This window comes from Nipponia nippon, unplaced genomic scaffold (assembly GCF_047370975.1).
Source record: "Nipponia nippon isolate SJK-2023a ecotype South Korea unplaced genomic scaffold, ASM4737097v1 scaffold_6, whole genome shotgun sequence".
Lineage (NCBI taxonomy): Eukaryota > Metazoa > Chordata > Aves > Pelecaniformes > Threskiornithidae > Nipponia > Nipponia nippon.
The window spans coordinates 55622761-55644875 of NW_028262380.1; the positions used below are offsets into that span (position 1 = coordinate 55622761).

The 22115-nt window shown below is 39.1% G+C and overlaps 1 protein-coding gene across 1 annotated transcript in view; it reads left to right on the forward strand.

Moving 5' to 3' along the window:
• Positions 1 to 4222: 4222 nt before the first annotated feature.
• BANK1 (B cell scaffold protein with ankyrin repeats 1) overlaps positions 4223 to 22115 on the forward strand; it is a 157306-nt gene continuing 139413 nt past the window's right edge. Inside the window, exon 1 of the mRNA XM_087736449.1 lies at positions 4223 to 4310. Coding sequence (XP_087592575.1) covers positions 4298 to 4310 — 13 coding nt within the window. The 5' untranslated portion in view covers positions 4223 to 4297. The remainder of the gene's footprint in view (positions 4311 to 22115) is intronic.

Genomic DNA, 22115 nt, shown 5'->3' on the forward strand with positions numbered 1-22115 from the left:
CTACCAAGGACTCTATGGGAAGAAACAGAACTTTTTTTATACATAAGAATGAAATTAAAGAATGACACAAATCATTTTCATGACATACTGGCACTGCTTTTATGTTCCAGGCCACCTATTTTATATTCTCTTATATTTCATCTCTGTCATTAACTAATTTAATCATAATGGTACTGGAGAAAGAAGCTATTAGATTTGTCTCACTTGACCCATTTTTTCCTTAATTGTTGCTGTGTACAGTAACATTTTCTTTTGCACTCATGTTCCCTTCCAGATCTGCTTTATTATTATTTTAGTAGGTGTGAACTTAAGCACCAAAAGGAAGGTCTCAAGCACTGTTTTCTTGCTTTCCTGAAAGCTAACATACAAACTGAGTAACACACTTAATTCTTTGGTATCTCTTCATAAGATTTAACCAATATTTAGAAATATATCACGTACCTAGTTTCTCATTTTTTTCCACGAGCTGAGTGGACACTCAGCTAAATCCGTGTTAATTCCTACAGTAACACCTGATATCAAAATGAAGTATCTGTGTGCATGGGCAGATAAACTAAACAGCATGAATCTAAAAAAACCCACACACATGCAAACCCCTGCTAAAATACAAAACCAAACAGTATTATCTGAAATGCAATACTCCCAACTGCTTATATTAGTGAATATAGCAATATTATCTGTATTGTAGTATAACCTAGTAATATTATCAGTGGATTTTACAATGAAAGCTGCAAGTAAAATTAAGAGTTAATAATGAACTGTGAATAAATCTTTCAAGGCCACTTCAAGCTCTTTGACAAAAAATTGCTTAAACCTTAGCAGACCTGTACAAAACAAACATGTAATATATGTAGGAAATTACACTGGCAATGTATTGAATATTAATTATATCCAAACGAGAAGCCACCATTGCAACAATAGCAGTATATTGACAAAGGGAAAAACAGAAACAGTATTAGCAAGAAATTAGTTTTGAGAAGATCAGTGAGAAACTAAAGCTAAAAAGCATTATAGAAGTATATAATTATCCCCAAATGAGTGTTATGAATCTAGGATGTTTGGAAGTAAGCTTATATTTGAAGTAAATTTATTAAAATTGAAGCTTGAAATTCATATTGAGGTAACCCAGACAACTTGAACACAACACTGATGTCATTCCCAAGACAGGTTTTTCATGTTTCAACATGGATTTTTTGTTTTCCCTCTAATATAGCACCGCTTCATGACAAGTGCTGAGGTTGCTTAATAATTTAACTAGTTTTTCCTTGCCTAGAAACAGTGAGTGTTCTTACACCTCCAGCATGAATTATAAATTCCTTGATTTTATGATATATACAAAGTGCAGTTATTAGGAGGTTGAAAAACTGGGGAAACTAATTCTTCTGCTAGGCTTGTAGAGAAGACCTCAACATGAGAGACTTCACAGCAAACTTAATGTCAGCAGGAGTCTTTGCTGGAAATGGCATTGGCAGTGACATCTAGTCATATGCAAACATTACATCTCACCAGAGAAAACCTTCATGACTGGGCTGGGACAGGAAGAAGTATAAATTGATGGCAATAACCCTTAGAAAATAACCCTTTCCTAACCCAGTTAGAAAATTCAGCTGCTTTGTTCTTAGTAAGAAGGCTGTAGGCATTGCTATACCTAATACTGTCTTGAGTTGCAAATAGAGACCAGCACCGTTACGCCTGTTCTCATCGTTCTGACAGGCCAGGAAAACCCAGTATCATGGTCTCAAAAGCTGTGATTGCAGCAACATAGTTCAGGAAAACTCAGTGTTCAAGTGAACACTAGTTCAGCTCAGCAGCAAAGGCTCAGTCAGGTTCAACTAAAAGCACAGACCCAACACATTCAGCCTAACTGTCATCAGGCAGGGGTTAAAGCGCACGTACTATGACAAACAATCTGCATTACACCAAGCAGTCCTTCTTAAAACTGCCACAATCCTCACCAAGTTTTATCCTCCCTTAAACTGTGATCTAACAACACAACTCCTGAATTACATTCCATCTCTATCTTCATTTTCTTAGCAACCTGTCCTAGATGGTCTTCTTCCAGCCTTATTCAGATCACCCTACACCTACCAGCATGCTTCCTTCTCCCCCCCCGATGAGAACACATATTTTACCCACACCATTGCGAGCCTTTGTGTATGCCATATGCATTGACCAGCAAGGCCTCTGTGTGGACCAGAGCTTCTTGCTTTCGGACTCTGCTAAAGACTTATCTTTCTACGACTGGTAGAAGCCTGGCTGTTGCTTGGTTTAAAATCTGAGCAGAGCAAATCTTATTCTTCCTTTTAGGACTCATTTCCACAGTGCTGGCTTACTTTTTTCTTTCCTCTCAAAATGTAAGTAATTGGCCTATCACAATTCCACATCGTCCCTCATCCTAATACCTAGAAAAAATTCCTAATTTTGTTTTGTTTTTACTTGGATGACTGAGTTCCAAGTTCCATTTTAGTTATTTTTATGTTTAAATACTTTTATACTTAATTATCTTTTTTTTCTTTTTATGAATTCTTATTTCTACAGTGAAGATTGTCACAGTTCAGACTGCTGAATCATCCCAACCACATCCAACCACATTATCTAACCCATCTTTTAAGAAGCAGCAATCATTATTGCCTTGGCAAAATAGTCAAATACAATATTTCCAAATGTTTTATCTTTGACATATTGCTTCCTCCGTTATAAAAGATCTCCTTCTTGTTCATCCTGCTCACTTCAATGAGTGAAACCTGAAGTGAAAAATGAGCAGACAGGAACAATGGGAGGTATTCCAGGTTCTTCCCAATGCACTTGTAGACTGACATGATTGGATGTAGTCTGGATTTTCTCTGTGCATATGTAGCTAGAGGTTTCCTCTGTGTGGTAGGCCAGGCCAAGCCAGAAATTCACCAAAACCACTCAGTCATTAGCAAAAGTATACTGAAAAAAGATCCCCAAAACATAACACATAAAAACCCAAGTATCTACCTGCGTAATGACAGAAACAGGAACAGCTCACAACGGTGCAGTTTTTCACATATTTCAGTTGGACACGGTCCCTGCAGCTTGCAAGGGCTTTACAGAAGTAGTTCTTTGACTGAGTCCAGCCTCCTGCAGATTTGTGGTTTCTGGTTGATTGCAAACTGTAAAGGCTTTGTCATGCTGAGGCATCTATAATGACTGCCTTTATGTGGATTTTCCTTTCCCTAATACTGCTTGAATACACTCTGCAGCCTTTCTTTCAGTTCAGGCAGAGCTGAGCATTTGTCTCTATTTTGGCCACCCACATTCCTGAAACTGATACTTAGCAACTTCAGCTTTGAGGTACTTAAAACCTTTGACAAATTTCACTAAAATCAGCCGCAAGTCATTAAAGTTCTGGTAGGGAAGCGGAAAGCGGAACATAGAAGTTCAGGTGGGTGAGAAGCACATACCCATGCGCGAAGTGCAGTCGGACAAGCTTTGCTTCCTTTGGAAACCAAATTAACACCTTTTTCTTCCAGAAGGTACTTCCAGTTTTCCTGTAATCCTATTTTAAGGGGCAACTCTGGTTCCTCCTGGTGGGTCTGGCCTTTATTTTGAACTCGAAAGGTGCTACCTTGATCAATGGCTCCTGACTAAATCTGATGGCCAGCAGAGCAGTGAGCTGAAGTGTCTGCAGTCTCTCTCACAGGCTGCTTTGTCTCATTTTTTTAGGTTTTGGTTTTCCCCTGTGCCATGTCAAAAAATAAATATACGGCACAATATAGCAGAGGTGTTAAATCATGTCGCACCAGAACACCTTCCCGGCAGGGCACTGAAACTGCGATGCTATGACAGAGATCTCTGGGGGCTATCTCCTGGGCGCCCTTCTCCTCGGCGGGCTTTCCACACAACGTGGCGGCTCTCTGGGATGACCCGGGCTCCCTGCTGCAGCCTCGCACTAAACCCGAAACTCTGCAGAGCTGGAAAGGCTCGACTCCCTCCTCATTTTCTCTCCACAGCCAACCAACTTCGACGGTCGAGGGCTCTTACCGCGTCTAACGGCGGGGGAGGGGGCTTCAGCAGGGGGTCCCCTCACACGCCCGCCTCAGAGCCGGGCGGCAACGCTTCCCGCCGGCTGGAACATGGGGGGGCCGGAGGGGGCGGTGGAGCCCCACGGCCGGGAGGAGCCGGGGGCGGCCCCACGCTTCCGGCCCGGCGGCGGCGACCTCAGCGGCTGGGGCAGCGCCCTCTGGCCCGGGGCAGAGCGAGCGACGGTGGCAGCGGCGGCGGCAGCACCAGCACCGACAGCGACAGCAGCGGCAGCAGCAGCGGCGGCGCCATGCGCCGGGCAGGTCGGTGAGGGGCGGCGCGGCGCCCGGCAGGGTGGGCGGGGGTGTGAGGGTGGGCGCGCGGCTGGCCGTTGAAAGCAGCCGTTGGCGGGAAGGCAGGAGGTTGCCCCGCCGCGGCCGCCATCTCGTGGTTGGGGGGCAAGCGGAGGGGCCGGGCTGCAGCTGGGCTGAAGTCGTGCACAGGCAGGCCTCGCCTCGTGGATGAGGAGGGTTTTTTTAGGGCTCAGCGTGAAGGAGGGCTTTGCTGCCGGAACGGATGCAGTGGTTTTCTCCAGGGCTGCCCGCGGGGGCTGTTGGTGAAGGGCGGAGGCAATGGTGTGTGGCGAGATTCCTGTGGAGAAGTGGGATGTACTGCTTCCCGGGAAGCGCCTTTGCTTCCCCAGGTTGTTGTCCAAGTGTTGTGTTGGAGAGTGGAGAAACCTAAATGAGGTATTCCCTGCTTTTTTTTGATAAAGCTGGATGCTTATTGGGTGCATACCCTGTTACTATGACTAGTCCCAAAAAAGGTTTTTTCCTTTTGATATTTCAACTCATGTTACCTGTTTGCATGTTTTCATGACAAATTATGCCAGAGTCTTAGTACCTTAAGACTGTTTTAGGTGACTTTTCCTTGGAAATAGTTTTCAATTGCAAGTGGTATTCAATGCACCTGTTACTGTCTTGCAGTACACAACGTAACTTTTCTGGACTGGGAAGTCTGGCACCAAAGAGTTAGGAAATGAAAGAATAAAAGTTGTATGAGCAATGTTAATTCTTTCCTATATGTATATCGACTCAGAGATAGTCTTAATTGGCTGGTCACATGCTGTGTTATTAATTAAAAATCGATCATCCTTTTTCAGTCTCTCAGCATTCAGTATGGCATCCAGCCTTATTTTATACTGTACAGTAAAACCCTGCTAGACTTTGCACAGAAATATTCATTTCCTTATTTATGTTTTCATTAGTGCTTGTCACATTATCTGTGTGCCTCAAACCTGTTAGTGTATATTTTGTTACTCCCTTGGTAGTATTGGAATGTATTATCACCCCATTTACTGGTGGAAAAAATTGATAAAAAGATAAAATGACTTATGAAGGTCACAAGTAAATTCGAGGCAGTCCTGAACCTGAACTAGGAACCCCTGACTCCTTGTCCCTGTGTTCATTCTTCCCAGTTATGGTTCCTTATTCACAGAAATACTGTGTATTTACTGCTCCTGTTTTCTTCACGTGCATTTGCAAGCCTCAGCAACACTTAAAGCCAACCAGTGACTGCAAAGCTGGGCCCTCAATAAAGGGGAAATGAAAAATGTGCAGTCAGAGGTTTGACTTGCTTGCAGCAGGGAGCTCAGCTGTATCTTTGTGACTCCTCCCATTAGTTGGGACAATATTTTGTCCTCATTTTATGAACGAGGAATCAAGAAAGAAATCTGAAGGCTTTTTTTTTTTTTTTTATGAGTATCTAGCCTTTGATAGATACGATTTTCTGTCTAGGCTCAACTTGCAGTACTACAGGCTTCCTTAAAGAAAAAAAGTAGCGTGCATGAGCAAAACCATACGTTTAAGAGCACTTCTAAATATGTATGTACTATCCGAGTTATTAGGTAAACGTATTTCTAGATGTAAACGGTCAGTTGTGTTCTGATAATCACAGACGTTTGCTTAGTGATCCTCTTATATAAATGACAGTATACAATTGCGCATGACCTGGGGACATCCAGTTTAAAGTCTGGCCTTTAGTGAATAAAGGCAGTCAAATCCTGACTATGCATGTGAAATTGCTGGAGTAATTGCTGAGCGAATACATAAGAGCACCAAAGAGGGATGGCCAGTTTCCCAGCTGCTTGCAGCCATTTCCACACATTGGCATTGGCAGGGAAACAAGTAACTGTAGGTTCAGCCAGCAGTGAATATGCTGACCACCTACTCTGTCATCATTTGTCTCTGTCATTTTTTCATGTATTGCTCTGCGCAAGCCTCATCCACCTGGGACCTCTATACATACACCCCTCTCTTGCAGTTTTACCACAGTACCAAACCTTTCTTTCCACAGTGAAGAGAGGTCTGTTTTCTCCTGATGGGACATTAGCTGTGAGGTATTGAAGTTGCTTTGGGTGGATTGCCCAAGGCCTAGTCTAGCTCACAGCTGAAACCTGGGATGCTTGGTGGGAGAGACAGGCTTGGTACTTGTCAGTACTTTGTAAGAAAACCTAGCCTAGATGAACTCCTTTATGCACATTCCATTAAACTTGCTGTACCTAGTAGAGATAAAAACATCTGTAATGCATGATCCTTGATGACATCTGTCTTCACTTGAGACAGGAGGCACTGACAGGATAACTTGTTAATGGCTATGCCATGTTTGAGTTATCACTCCTCTCCAAGCTCATGAACATAAATACCAGCACTAAGATCTTCCATTGTGTGCTCTTTATTTACACAATGTGCATTTCTCTGCCTCCAACTGTTTCTGGGACAGTGTTTACATGACAGAGGTTCTGGACACAAATAATACTTGATTTTTATTTTTTCTCAAGAATTAGGGATCGCTGGAATTTTCAGTAGCCTTAAAAATTTTTAAACTCCTTCACTTTTAGGGATGAAATAGGTCTCAGACCATGATTTGATTCAAAATCTAAGGGGTCTAGTGGTGGAGTTTTGAGGCAGATTCAGCAATAACATCATAATATGAATAATTAATATTACTACTAATAATGTATTAGTAATTCGAGTATCAAAGAAGCCAGTACTGCAAAAACTGCTGTCATCTCTTTACAGTCTTATTATTCTGAAGGGAAGCTCCTATTTTTTATTATTGATGAAACATTTTGATATTTCTGCAGTGAGAAACAAAAATATACTATTCAGATATTTTAAAGCTGAAATCTGTCTCCTTAAAATGTAGAAATGGAAATCTTTGCTGTGGATAAAGAAGTTATTCTGATGTGTACTCCAGATGCAACATTTTCAGGCGAGTCTGTTGGCTAGAAACTAGAATTTTATATTTTAAAAAAATATTGTGTGAGGAAAAAGAAAAATGGGATCCATTAAGCTTTGAAACTCAGGTACCTTGTAATTAACACAAAGCTATCATTTGTCCTCAGAAGTGTTGGGTTGCTGATTCAGATTCCAGAGTTGATCCTAATAAGATGTTTTCCTTATGCTAATCTTCTCCAGTCTCCCTTCTGTTGCAAGCAGTGATTACTGAAGTTTGCATACAAGCAATTGACCACCCACATTTGAAAAATTGTATTACTGGTGCCACAATAAAGGTGAAAGAAAGAGCAGAGGTCTCAGTTTCTGAAAAGAACATTTGTGTCCAGGGACTCAAGAACCACAGTGTCACTATTTTCTTGTCTGTAAACCTCTTGAAGCTGGTCTTTGAGCATTTGGTTAGCTTATATATTCCTTTATTTGCTTGTAGGTAATAAAGAATGTTTTAGCTCCTCTACATAACTCCTTTAATAAGCTTAAGTGCCACAATTCAAATAGCAGCAATAGCTTTTGATATAATTATATCCTTCTGGGAGGTCCAGTCATTTCTGGCTATCATTAAAAAAATATAGTTGCCCTAACCTTTTGTGTAAATTAAAATCAGACTATTACAATGGGATCTGTGGTAAATGTCCAGGTTTTATTAAATGTAAACCAAAGTAATAAGTTCAGAATGGTATCTTAAATATCTAGGCCTTTCGAAACTGCCAGGAAGATAAGAAGGGAGTCATGAATACAAAGATCTAAATTTTAAACTGGGATCTATTTCATGTGATAATATTGATGATTATTTAGCATTTATTGGCTCTGTGCATAGTAAGAAAGCAAGGCTTTCTGTTAAGCCACAGAGTATAATTTATGCTATCGCAGGCCTGATAGTTAAAGCAAACTGGTCTTAAGCAGTCCCATCATTACTTTGTTTTTTAATGTTTCTGTGAGTCTGTGTACAATTAAGTAAGATAAGGCTTACATATGTTTGACATTGAGATAGTTAAAGCAGAGGTACAGCTGAGTTTGGAAAACACCCTTTTGCTATCAGATCACATGCTTAACAGCTGTAAATGACTTGAAACTTTATACAGGTGTTTATAAATAGCTACGGTTTGTGGCTATGGTTCATTGCTTCTTGTAAGCTTAGGGATGATGAGCAGTCATTTTTATTATATGACCAATTGCCAAATAATGACTCTTCATTATTACCAAATATTACATACTATTAAAAACAAATTTACAACAGTAAGTACAATTCATTTTAGCAGTATCTTAAAATCACTACTATGATAAATGAGAACTCACAACATATCTATAGGAAATACAGTTACTGCCTGAGTATAGCCTACTTGGAATATCAACATTCAGTGATATTCAGTTACTACTTTGATCAGAATACAGTGTGTTACTAGTACACCAGCTGAGCATTGATTCAGAGCATTCAAACCCTGAAGAACACAGTACTGTATACTGTGATTAGAAAAGGAGAGCAAACTTCCTTCTTTTTTGATAATGAAGATAGTATCAGTGTACTTTGAAAATATAAGTAAATGACAGCTGTTATTAAAAAAGATGCCAAGATTTTTCAAAAGCTTGTAGTGCCATGTAGTTCCCATTATTTTTAGGAGATGAACTTTTTTGAAAATTTGGGACAGACAGTTCACAGATTTTTTTTTTTTTTTTTCTTTTCTGAAATGTCCACATGTTTTTTAAGAACCTGTTTGTTTACCTTCTCGAAATACTTGGGTTTTCTCTTCAAAATGCTTAGGAATCGCTGTTATGCTTTATCACAGGTGAATTTGTGAGTACTCAGTCTTTTTGAAGTAAATTCTTGTATGGGTAATGCAGATACTGAAAACATGCAGGTCTACAGTAAATGTTAACTGGTCAGCTGCATGAGAACTTTCAGGGCAGTACCTTTCAACATGTGGGGAAACAAAACATTAAAAGGATAAAAATACATTTATTTATATCTGTATTTATTATGACTTGCTTCTGCTGCCTGTTTATAAAATTGATTTGAACATGGTTGTTAGAGTGGTATCTCTTATTTGCATGAAAAATGCTGGAAAACTATTATTAATGTTCAGGCACATGTAGAAGACATTTGTGTCTTCTAGCAGATCAGAGCAAAAATTGTTGTGAATACACTTAATTACAGGTCCCACGCTGTTTTAAGCAAATAAAATGTAATTCTGATGAGGGCATAGACAGTCAAATATTCAGGGTGCTGTAATAGTGTGAAAAAAGCAAAGGGTAAGTCTTCATACAGCAGTTCTTTGCTGTGCAGATAGACCCAAAACTAAATCTAGAGAAAGAATATGATAGTCTTAGCAATAAGAATTCCCTTGGGTGGGATGCGGCATGGAAGGATTTTGTTCTTTTCAGTGTTTATGGTAGTTCATTGAAACTTGTTATGTTATCTTGGTGTTGAATGACTCACTTTAAGACTACGGTAATATTTTAAAAAAAGATGAAAGATAATAAGATGTCCTAAATTAAACAGCTTGTCCAAGAATGACATAGAAAACTAGGAACAATACCCAAGATAAGAGTGTCTTAATGCTACAAACCCAAGACCCTTATGTCTCTAAGTAAAAAAAAAAAAAAAAAAAAAATATCGTAGTAGTAATAATAGTAACATAGTAATGTTTACTTTTAACTGGGGGAAAAAAAAATTCAAAGCCTATTCAACTTTTTGCACTCTTCTCTTTTTGAGCATCTGTGCAGAATTTGGACACAGTGGTGATTTGCAATGTGCAGTGCAGGGCTTAGCTTTCCTGTCCAGAGAAGCTCTTAGAGGATGCTGGATGAGAAAGGAGACCGTTTTACAAGTATATGTTCTACCTTCCCAGTGGTCAATGCAGTAGCGGGTTCCTCAAAACAAATATTAAGAGTAGCAGTCTTTTCTTGGAAATGCTGTCTCTAGCATATCCAGCTGTCTTGATGTACTACCTCATAGTTTTATTTCTACAACTGAGATCTATGTTTGTATAAAGTGCAGATTCATACTGCAATATTTCATTGTTATTATTTATAAATACAACACTAAAATTGGGAAATCAAAAAAGAAAAGCAAGCAAAAGAAAATGGGTGAAAAATTGTTAAAACTTCATTGGTGATCTGTTGGCATTTTAAATATTTCCTTCACATGTGGTAAGTGTGATGTGCATGTGTTTGTGTGAAAGTGTGTATGTATATTTCTAAGGATGTTTTTTAGAAAAAGGGAGTGGGGATTTTCATAACTGCTGTTGCTTCTGTTTAAGAACTAGGGACAATGCATGTAAGACTATGAAACTGAAATGCAATACCTTTGTCAAGTTTTTGTATTTTTCCCTTCTGTACCTACTGGTAAACTTACTTCACGTGAGTTGCTGAATCTTGCAGGTTTTCATAGCTGAAAAAAAGAACTGCAAATGTCTTTCCCCTTTTCCACTAGAATGTCTTAGTAGATGTCTTTATTTCTTAATTCCTTCATGTTATAAGAAAACTTTCCTTCCTTTGACTCTGAAGGCCATAAGTCCTGCACACAGTTCTTGTCCTCTTTGCCCTTGTGAAACATGTCCAGCAGTTTCCTGATTTTGCATGTGAGTTTGGGGTAAAGAATTTGGAAGGCATGGGGAGACTGCATTCTTGTAAGATTTTTCCATATTACTCTCTCTATTTAGCAAAATGTCTTAAAACCACAAGGAAAACATCCATCTCATCAGCCAAGTGAATTTTAGGGCTGTGTCTGGGCTTTCTACTAAAGCGTACCGTAGCTTCTGTCCAGCTGACATTCCTGGGTTTCCTTTCTATGGAAACCAACATCAGAGGTGGGTAGGAAGAAAGGTTCTCATGGATGCCCGAGTTTTACCCTGACACCAAGTTAAGATGCAACTGAATAGTGCAGCTGGATCTAGGAACTGATGCCTGATCCTACATCCCCTGCTCTAGACATACTGTATTAACCAGATAAAAGAATCTTCTTACAAGAAATAAAGGTAATGTCAGACTAAAAGATAAACAACACTGCCCCCCTCCCCCACCTGACTGAGATCCTGTTAAAGGCTCTCTAATGCATTCGAGTCCTTGCGTGAGAATACACATGCAGTTCAGTTCATGCCTTAACGTACTTTACCCTTCAGGTTTCTCAGTGTTGGGGACATGCATGTTGTCTGTCTCTCGAACAAGCAAGCCATTTTGCTGTCAAAACGTAATGAAGTAATGCTATTTTCACTTGCTATTTATCATTATACTTTCTTTCAAATAAAAAACCCCAAATATTACATTTTTTAGTTGTTCTCTAAGGCACAGGGGAATTGTTAACTCATGAAGAATAAATAACTCAAGTTCGTTTACTGTAGTGAATAAAAAGTGGTGAGGTTTTTTTTAATGTATATCAGATGAGAGGTACGATTGAAATAGTAAGCATTATTTTCTAATGGAAATATATGAAAAATTCTAGAAGCTTTTGAAAAAATAGAAAAAAGTATGGAATGGCATTTAGGAATTGAACTTTTAAGAAATTGAATATTATGTATGTTAAACATTTTCATATAGTGCATCCTTCTATTATTCATCATTTTCATTTATTCATGAAACTTTTACGGTTTAAATAGCTGAAAGGAAAAAATATAGTATGCCTGGAATGAATTGAACAAGGACAATTTAGAGCCATTTGAGGACTGAAAATAAACCCTCCCCCTCTTAAGTAATGCTAGTGTCTTCTGTAACAATGAAAGGCTAAATACAGTACAGGCTTCAAAGCAGTTTAATGCTAATGTGATAGTGGGCACTAAATGAAAACAAGCAGTACTTTTATCAGAAGCCACTAGTGTGGTGTTCCTCTGATTTATTAAGATTTATGTGATTGAAAACAATTGGGCACTTGCTCTTTGTTAAACTATAACATGCATGACTGACAGAAATTGATTTTTTTTTTAATTAATAAAAACCATACAAAAAGCAAGACACAGATATCTTCTGACTTTGATTAGCTTCCTTTTAAAAATATGAAATACAGTGGGAGACTGGTAGATATGCAGTATGCAGTATAAAATCCTTCATCACGTAGTGCTTTCTCTAAGGTTTTATTACTAAGATTTTTTTTAAGTGTTTGCAATAGCATTCACATAATTCAATTATGACTGATAAGCATGTAACACTAGCCAACAGTGTGTGCTTGAGCACATGTATGAAAAACCCTAAGAAGGTGGCCAATGTAGTTAACAGTGTACAAGCAAACTGTGTCTACCTAGAACAACTTCTTCCCATTACAGGCTCAGTTTAGCTGAGCATTTAAAGAGAAGATGGCTCAATCAGATCTAACATGTTTAAAACTTTGGAGCTGACTTTTAAAAAAAAAAAAAAAAAAAAAGAGCCCTCTTGTTTGTTCAAGGGAACTGAAATAAATAATCCATGTGATTTATGAGTCTCAATTTGTGTTTACTTCAAGTTGATTAGGCCTTTAAGTAGACCAGATAGACCACACAACATCTTTTGAGTGTCTAAATGATTTCAGCTGTGTCCAGAAAGTAATTTCTAGCAGCTTAATCTTACATTTAATATCTAAAGATAATTTACATGTCAAATTTTTCTCAATCTTTTAAATAGTATTTTTAAAAAGTAGGGCTACATTACCAGAAAACTTAATAAAGATTGAATCAAAGAATAGAAAAAGTCCTGCTTGGAAAGGATGTTCAATATTATCTAGAAAATGCAATAAAAATGCAGAAAACTCAATACACCTATTTTCCTCCGCTGCCTGATGCCTGCTACTAGAGCATTTCACTGAATCTCCAATTGCTGTAGACTTCCTCCCTGTAACAATGTAAGGCTGATTCCCCAGCTAGTGCGTGTCAGAATAGCTCTGTTTAATCAATGAAGCCTTCTTGCTGCGCACTGTCAGAGGAAATTTTGCCAGTGTTTTTAATCAAAACTTTTTGAGGTTCTCATACTTGCATTCTGTTTTTGTAACACCGTAATCTTATCATCAAAACTTCCAAATTTGTTTCTCTCCCTTACCAATTCTGTTCCCTGTTCAAGATTAACCAATTTAGATGAGGTAAAATCTATTTTGGCCTTGAATGCAAGAAACAGTATAATGATTGAATTGGAGAAAAGATACCTTCTGTGAAAGTTTAAGGCAGATCCTACGTTTATCAGTTTGGAAACAGAAGTATTTTCTGCTTACAGGGTACATTCAGGACAGTTTCATTTCAAGTTTCTTGTAGTGCTTTTGCCAAGCTATTGTCAGTTGGTTTTCTGCGAGAGTTTAAACACAGCTCTGTTTCACTGGCAAACTTGCAGCCTGTATTTCAACACTGACGCTTATAGAATTCATTAAAATGGCAATCCATATTCCTGTATTGTAGCTTGCAAGTAGATAGGGTATACCATAAATTTTGTACTCCCACATGCTGTTAAGTCCATACTGTTCACTGTGGATGACATGCATGATAATCATTATTATTCATTTTGTACACAATCTCTTTTTTTAAAACATGCCTTAAATAACATCATAAAAAGGCATAACTATCCGCTGAAGCTGTGACAACTCATTCATTGGATTTAATGTTTTGGAGACTTCTGTGAAAAGCTAGTCCTTTTTACCAGAAATCAAGGGTTGAACATTAACCATATTTAAAATATTGTAAAAGTCAGTTATACCATTTTATTTCTCTCACCATAATTATGTCACAGATGAGCACTGTGAAATTTAAACTGCCAAAATATACATACTCTCCCCAAAACAGTCTGTTTTGCTTAGTACACTGAAAAGAGCAGCAAAGTTTTCACACTCATCTAGCAAAAAAAAAAAAAAAAAAAAAAGCTTGCCTGAAACAATCTAGTACTGGATAAATGATAGTTAAGAATCTAAGTCTTTATTAAAGCAGTAGGAGTCTTTAGAGGAGTGTTTCCAAACTTAACTTCCTCTCTTTTTATAGGTTTATGTTTCCTCCTGGAAGATCAGATTGATGAAAAGTTTCACAAGAGGCTTAAGCAACTGTCATTTTTGGAAAATGACTCTTGAACATGTTCTTTTCTTTCTGGATATTTCCATTCTTAGTATATCGTTAAAGTCTTGTTCACTGAATTTTAATGTCATAATAAGCATTTAATTTAATAAGTGTTTCATTACGTTGTAGTCCTAATTAGCCAATCCAGGTACTTATAAGTGCATTAAATATGACAGGACCATATGGCATTGCAGTCTCTACCAGCAATGAATTCAGTGAAAGTGGCTACGTTGCTATGTTCAAAACTGTCACTTGAGGAACCTGTTTTGGTACAAGTGTGCAAGAGTGAGTGGAGCTCAGATGCATGCTCACGTTACTGCAGTTTAGCATTGAGTGGCCGTGGCCAAGTCAGTGAGCACTCTCAGGTCTTCGTTTCCCAGATGCTGTAAGGCTACTTCCACACTGGTAAATAGTGCTCCCTACAGAAGGGGGTTTGTAGAGGCCAGCAGTAGGTGCAAAGGACCCGAGAGGCACGCAGGGTACATTGAAGGGAGCTTTTTTTGAACTCGCTCTGGTCTGGTCCTGTGGCATTAGCAGGTGGCACACATTAGGTGTGATTCTGAAACTCATGTTCTGCTTTACTTTCATCTGAAAGGTATGCAGTTTATGTGCTCCAGGGCCAGTTGGTAAGGTGAAGCAAAGCCTGGTAAGCAAGGACAAGAAGGTGATTTGTTTTAAAAGTATGCTCATGATCTTAACTGAATATTAATGTTGAGTCACTCTAAGCCATAGCTGTTGCTGCAAGTGGCCAACTTCCCCTCCCATTAACTCCAGAGGCTTGGATTTATCCCATGCCTCATTTTCTCTTTTGTCAACAAAAGTGTTAGGGCAACTGCAAGACAAAGCAGGCTGGGGGAGTTGATCAACATGGTGAATAAAAAAATAAGTTGTCAGGATGGGTATAAGCAACTGTATAGTAGAGATGTGTAGGACTGCCCCTTCTGGTAGCAGTGAGATTTTTTTGTGTTTTTAAGATGTTTGTGCAGTTACAGTAGTAACTTGCAGTCAATGGATGATGGAGCATGGGCAGTATAAACTTCAGAGGAGGAAATGTAAGACTGTACAATGTATTTCATATGTATACCAAGCACGCAATCAGTTATTGCTGAGCAGCTGGCATGTTAAACTGTGGTATCTTGAGGAGTCTTAGATTAGACACTAACAAAATGTATGTACAAAGAAGACAGGGATAGACCTATGACAGCATCAGCCTGTTTTCATTTAAGATTTTTCTTTTTTCTGGATATTTAAGAGGAAAATAAAAATTTGGGTATATAGATTTGGTCAAACAATGAGGGGCTTGATCATGTAAAAAGCAGGATGCTTCATAATTCCTTGGTCCTGTCCTGTCCTGTCCTCCTCAGCTTCTGAGTTTCACTGTATTTGAACTACACAGGTTCTCTGACTGTAGTGAGATAAGGTTTAATTTGGTCTCAGAAATTCAAGAAGGATTTGTTTTCACTTTCTATTCTGTACCTTTCTAACTGGAAATGGAAGATAGTATGCTTGAAAAGCTAAAAGTACTGATGAGATACTTTTCTTGCAGTTTACATAATTATGTAGACATGGTTTTCCTGTTTCTATCCTACAGTGAGAATATATGGCAATAACAGTAAAGTCTGGTTGGTAAATCTGTTTGCAGGAATCTGAATATATGGAAGTTCCAATTGGTTCATTTCCAGGAAGCAATCCATTTGGTCAAAGGCAGTAGTGGTTATATTAAACCTTTCTGTGAGGGCTATCTGCTAGAGGAGGACTCAAAATTGATACCCAGGTAACTCTCTAATTTGGTCCTATTTTAGGACTGGTAATAATTTGAGAATTTGTATTTTGCAGGGGGGGAGAGATAATTGCATGTGTTAAACTTACACTGAGGAGATATGCTTGCTGGAAAAATGTCTTTTGAATCTCATGTAAGCTGTAACAGTATTTGGGCATTGCAGTTGATTTTGCAATCCTATGGGTGAATTGTGTGAAGGCAGGCTTGCACTCATGTGACTAACTCAATTTCTTTCTGTCTGATGGGCAGAAATAAAAGTAGTTCGTTATCTAGCTAGTGTTTAGAATCTTTGTCTTAAGGCAGTAGTGAGGAAGCTGAGGTGGTTTTAATATGGAGAAGTCAGCTTTCTACTGAGGTTGTCGCTGAATGTTTTATTTAGCTTGCTTTCTAACTCACTGTTAGCTCTGTCATTGCTCATTTTATGAAACTACACATTTATGTAATGATTTTGTACTTCATTTATTGCCTTCTGCATGCATCATTAGCATGAATGCTGTTTAAAAGACCAACACAAAAATATAAAATGTGTGTCCAACATTGATTAGAGATTTGTCTTGGGTTTGTTATTGTTTGGGGGTCTTTTGGTGACTGTCACATATTTGTCAGAAAGGGACAAAAGAAATGAGCCGAAACTGGAGAACAGTTTCTTCTACAGCCTTATAGCTTAGATATGTTATATATCAAATAGAAACTGCTTCTCACACTTCCTTTAATTTGTGGATGAACAATCAAGTAAATGAGATGCATAAAAAATGGATTTATAACCAGTCTGCAAAAGCAGGAGAAGATCAAGCCATTTGATTTATGTGGTATCAGAAGCCCTCCCTGGATACTGTGCTGACTTGTGGCAAAGGAAACATAATAGTTTTAGAAGCCTAAAGAAGTATGGGTGAGACACTGGAACAGGTTGCCCAGAGAAGTTGTGGATGCTCCATCACTGAAAGTGTTCCAAGTCAGGCTGGATGGGGACCTTGAGCAGCCTGATCTAGTGAAAGATGTCCCTGCCTATGGCAGGGGGTTGGACTGGATGATCTTTAAAGGTCCCTTCCAACCCAAACCATTCTGTGATTCTATGACTGCTCTAAGAGAGTTCTACCACACAGATTTCTTGTGTCAATGATAACCTGTAACTTAGGAACTGTTGGGATGTCATCTGTGGTTAATTCAGTGTATTTGGCCATGTTACAAATGCAGGGAACACGGAAATCTCTGAACAGAAATTGCAATAAGTGGTGAGATTTATTGAAAAACACTGCCATATAATGGGGATTGTCTGATGATCAGTGTCTGCCAAGTCCCTGGTGTACAAATTACACTGCTTAATGTGTAAGACATCCTCCTTGTGTTTGATACAGCAGTGCTACTGTGTGACCTCCCCAGAGCACAGCAGTTAGAACACAGCAACTTGCCCAAAATGTTATGGCTTGCAAGATCAGTGCTTTCTGTTTTGTTGTATACACATCATTTTCTGAGGTATGTTCTCTTGTGATAGAGGTAAATGTACTGGATTTCATGAGACTGTTTACCCTAGCACTAATCAATATCTTCAGAACATATTTTCCATTCTCTGTGTCTTATTTCAAAGGAATTAGAGATAAGAATTTGTGAGAAACTGAAGTAACAATGGAGTCAAAGGTGCCAGAGAAAAAAGCAACAGAAGGCAGAAGAAAAAGCAGAGAAGTTGAATTTAAATGAGCAGAGTTTAAATGTGATCATAGATCCAAAAATCCCTGGGGTGAGTCAGGATGGGCACATCTAGAGACGTCCTGATAAGAGAAACAGTGGCAGTAAAATAAATAAATAAAAGGACACTTTGGTCCACACACAGAGTGAAATTTTGAAATTGAAATTTTTTAAAATGTTTCATGTTTATAGAACTGTAGTTACAGTGATAGTGTAAGGGAAGGCTTCGGGTAGTGGTTGTTTCTAGTAGCAATAGCATCAGTTAGTAAAAGTTGATACAGCTTGTTCAGATTTTCGTGTGACCTTAAAGGCTTGTTCCACAGCAATCATAAAAAAAAAAGTAGTGTATTACTTTAGTTCTTTATACTGTCATTATGGTATATTTTTCTCTTCATCATTTGTTCGTGTCTAAAGCATTTCTGAATTACCTGATAGCATTCTGCTAAAATCTACCAAAGATTTGATTTGCTCTCAAGGAAGTGGCTGTGATGACACAGAAGTTTGCCTCGTTGCAATGGCGATAAAGGACGAGGTGTACCTTTAAATAGAGAACCGAGTTCTGATCGCTATATCCCATGTTCCTGTTTAGTCTTGTTCATTAGACAAGAGAGGACCTGTCCATCAGTAGGTATTCAGCTGTGGATGGACAAGGCCTCCACAGGTGAAGATACTGTGATAATCATTACACTTGCATATGTAATCACAGGACAGATCAGAGAAAGAGGCCTAAACCAGGGAATAAGGCCGTATCACTCTTCAGGAGAAACAGCTTTTTGGGCATAATGTTAGCTTTGTCAGGTTTGATAGTCAGGTATCGTTCTAGTCTACCTGGGTCAGGTCCATGCTGTGGAAAGGTACCCCAGGAACTTATTTGGCTCTGTGTTCCCATTGTCACTGTAGCGAAGGTCAATGGAATTTCTTTACAGAGAAAGCCCACAAGATCAAGCCTAAACTCATCCCATTTGTAGGAAAATTGTTCCTCTCTGTCGAACTTCATTTTGCCCACTCCAGATCTCACTGAGCTTAGTGAGAAGAATGATTAAGACATGATGCTTGATTTTATACAGATAGAGCAAGTATATGTTTTCACACACAACTTAGCAATTAGTGACAGAAGGTACATAAATGATGAAAATGTTCTTATTCCATGCTAGTTAAATAGGCATTTGAGAATAGAAGTGCAGCCGCTCTGCTGGCTGATACAGTGATGGCAGGAATGTCCCATGCTTTAGGGTAATTGCTTTAATTGAAACAGGTGTGCCACAGTGCTGCAGCAATTTAGCTACTTCATGATCTCACTTTAAAGTTTACAAGCAGGCTTTTATAATTTTCATTTCCATTAGTGGAACGTCTCTGAGAAGCAACATGACTTACTTGAAAATATCTTCCATTATCTGCAAGTAGTTCTAAAGTGCTTTCTGCTGTCCTTCCTGCAATGAATCCATTTTGGCTTGCTTCAGGGGATTTGCCTTGCAGAATTCCAGCAACCAAGAGCTAGAGATGCATTTTGAGATACATTTACTGGATATTTGTCAGGTACGCTGACTGGGAAAATCAATGCCTTCTGGATGGGTGAGGGGCAGTTCATTATGCTAAGGCCACTGATTAGTGCTGAATTAAATGTTCTCATTCCGTTTCCAAACGTTAAATTGCAGGGGTTGTTTGAAGTGCTAGTGAAACTTTTTCCATAGTTCCTTATATTATTTTGAGTGATCAGGGCAAGAAACATGAAGAGATGAACGGCTGAATGTTTGTGAAAGGATTGCAAAGAGGCCAAGAGACTAAAGGTCTTTTGTTTCTGCAGTCTCATCTGAACCAGTATGTATGCTTGCCATTCTCATCCTGCATACAGCCCAAATGGAAATTCATCTTCTTGAGTTTAGAAGAAAGGTTTTGCAAATCTCCAAGCACAGATGGGAGTCTGGGTCTCTTACACTTCGTTATGTTTCTCATGCTCCGTTTTTTGTCATTGTGTCATGACCTTTGACTATACCCATAGTTTTATCGTACAGGGTGAAAGGAATGTGGGGGAAAGGGAAAGCAGAGGAGATACCTCAGAGGGAAAACAGACATTTTTCAAACCATTTTAAAAACCACGGACTTAAGACTCTCTAGATGAAGAAGGCGTGTTTCTGTGGAATAGGAACTCATGGGAGAATGTTATGCATTCACCTTGGGTCACATTTGATTTGGACAGTGAAACTAGAGTCTTAAGATACATAAAAGTCAAATCAGATGAGTGTGGTCGACTTCTAAAGTCTTAAATTTCCCCACCCTGTCTCTCCTTGCCTGGAAAAAGCTACTACTTCTTTTTGTGTAAGTTTTTAGCATGGAAGGATACTCATGGTAATCCTGGAGAGTGTAGTCTGCTATTCAGAAAAGAATTAAAGATGCAATGGATGTCATTCCATATTGCTTATGTTGCCCCAATTTTTCATCAATATACCATGAGAAAGTGAGCAAGAACTTCCATTCTGTGCTTTTCCACTTTTCCTTTAAAATATTCAGCAACTGTACTTATTTTAACAAATTTTTGCTGATGGACAGTAGTTTATTACATACTGACAGAGTTCATACACTTCTTTCTCAAATGTCTTTCCTTTTACGACTGGTATTTTGTTTTGTTTTGGTTTTTTTTGTTTTTTTTAAAACATCCTCCCCTTCCCCAAGTGAGGACATCTGTGACAGGAGGAAATAAAAGGGATGAGTGTTCTTCTTTCTCTAGCAGTTGATCCTCGCCTTTCTCAACAGGGTCCTGTGCTTGGGTCACAACAACCCCATGCAGCACTACAGGCTTGCGGAAGAGTGGCTGGAGAGCTGCCCGGCAGAAAAGGACCTGGGGGTGGTGGTCGACAGCTGGCTGAACGTGAGCCAGCAGTGTGCCCAGGTGGCCAAGAAGGCCAATAGCATCCTGGCTTGTATCAGAAATAGTGTGGCCAGCAGCACTAGGGAGGTGATCGTCCCCCTGTACTCAGCACTGGTGAGACCACACCTCGAATACTGTGTTCAGTTTTGGGCCCCTCACTACAAGAAGGACATTGGGGTGCTAGAGCGCATCCAAAGAAGGGCAACAAAGCTGGTGGTGGGTCTAGAGCACGAGTCTTATGAGGAGCGGCTGAGGGAACTGGGGTGGTTTAGTCTGGAGAGAAGGAGGCTGAGGGGAGACCTTAATTGCTCTCTACAACTACCTGAAAGGAGGTTGTAGTGAGGTGGGGGTTGATCTCTTCTCCCAAGTAACAAGTGATAGGACGAGAGGAAATGGCCTCAAGTTGTGCCAGGGGAGGTTTAGGTTGGATATTAGGAAAAACTTCACCGAAAGGGTTGTCAGGCACTGGCACAGGCTGGCCAGGGAAGTGGTTGAGTCCCCATCCCTGGAGGTATTTAAAAGAAAGGGTAGACGTGGTGCTTAGGAACATGGTTTAGTGGTGGACTTGGCAGTGCTAGGTTAACAGTTAGACTTGATGATCTTAAAGGTCTTTTCTAACCTAAATGATTCTATGATTCTAAAAGCTAATGCAATTGAGGCAAGGATTGTAAATAGACTTGGATTACTTTTTAGTTAGGGTTGACTGTGGCAAGCTCATGTGATTATAGGAATTCCTGGGCAGCTGAGTGAACAACAGGAAATGACATTGTTGTGCTTCAGTACACTAACTGGAGAAGGCTGTGGATGACCCCAATAAATATAGTGAGCCATCTTTCAGTTAAAACTTGGGTAAACATTGTTCAAGTGTCACTTTTTTTTTTTTTTTTTTTTACCAAAGGATCCTAAGGCATTGGGACTATAGAGCCAATTTTTAAACCCTAACGTAATTGAAATCAGCCTTATTTAAGTATGTATAAGTATACTTATCAAAGTATGTGAATGCTGATTTGCTGGAAACAACTGTAGTAAAATGCAGATATCTAGAAGTAAAGCACATCGCCTACAAACATTAAGCCTTTAAAAGGTGGGGAGTAAGTTGGCATCTGTGCAGAGGACTTGCTTTTCTGAATCTAGCAGTATTATTATCAAAGATGTTACCAAGTACCTCTTGCTCACTTCTAAACACACAGAAACTCTCTTTTACAAGATTCCAAGATTCATAAACTGAGGTACTTGTTTAAGAGTAGCCACCAGCCCCCAATCTTTGATTTCTTTCCTTTGACTTCCTGATGTGTTTAGTGCATTACAGAGTCCTTGAGATTTCCTTTCCCTTTCTAATATACTTGCCTTTTTTTTCCCCTCCATCATGTATCTTTTAATTGTTGGCATAAAAAAACATGTTCTTTTGCTTTATGTATGCAAGTTCTTGATTCCTGCTTGGTCACACTAGTCTGCAAAGATGTTCTTCTCTCGTTTGGTTCTCATAAGATTCAGCAGGTCTTTTCAAAGAA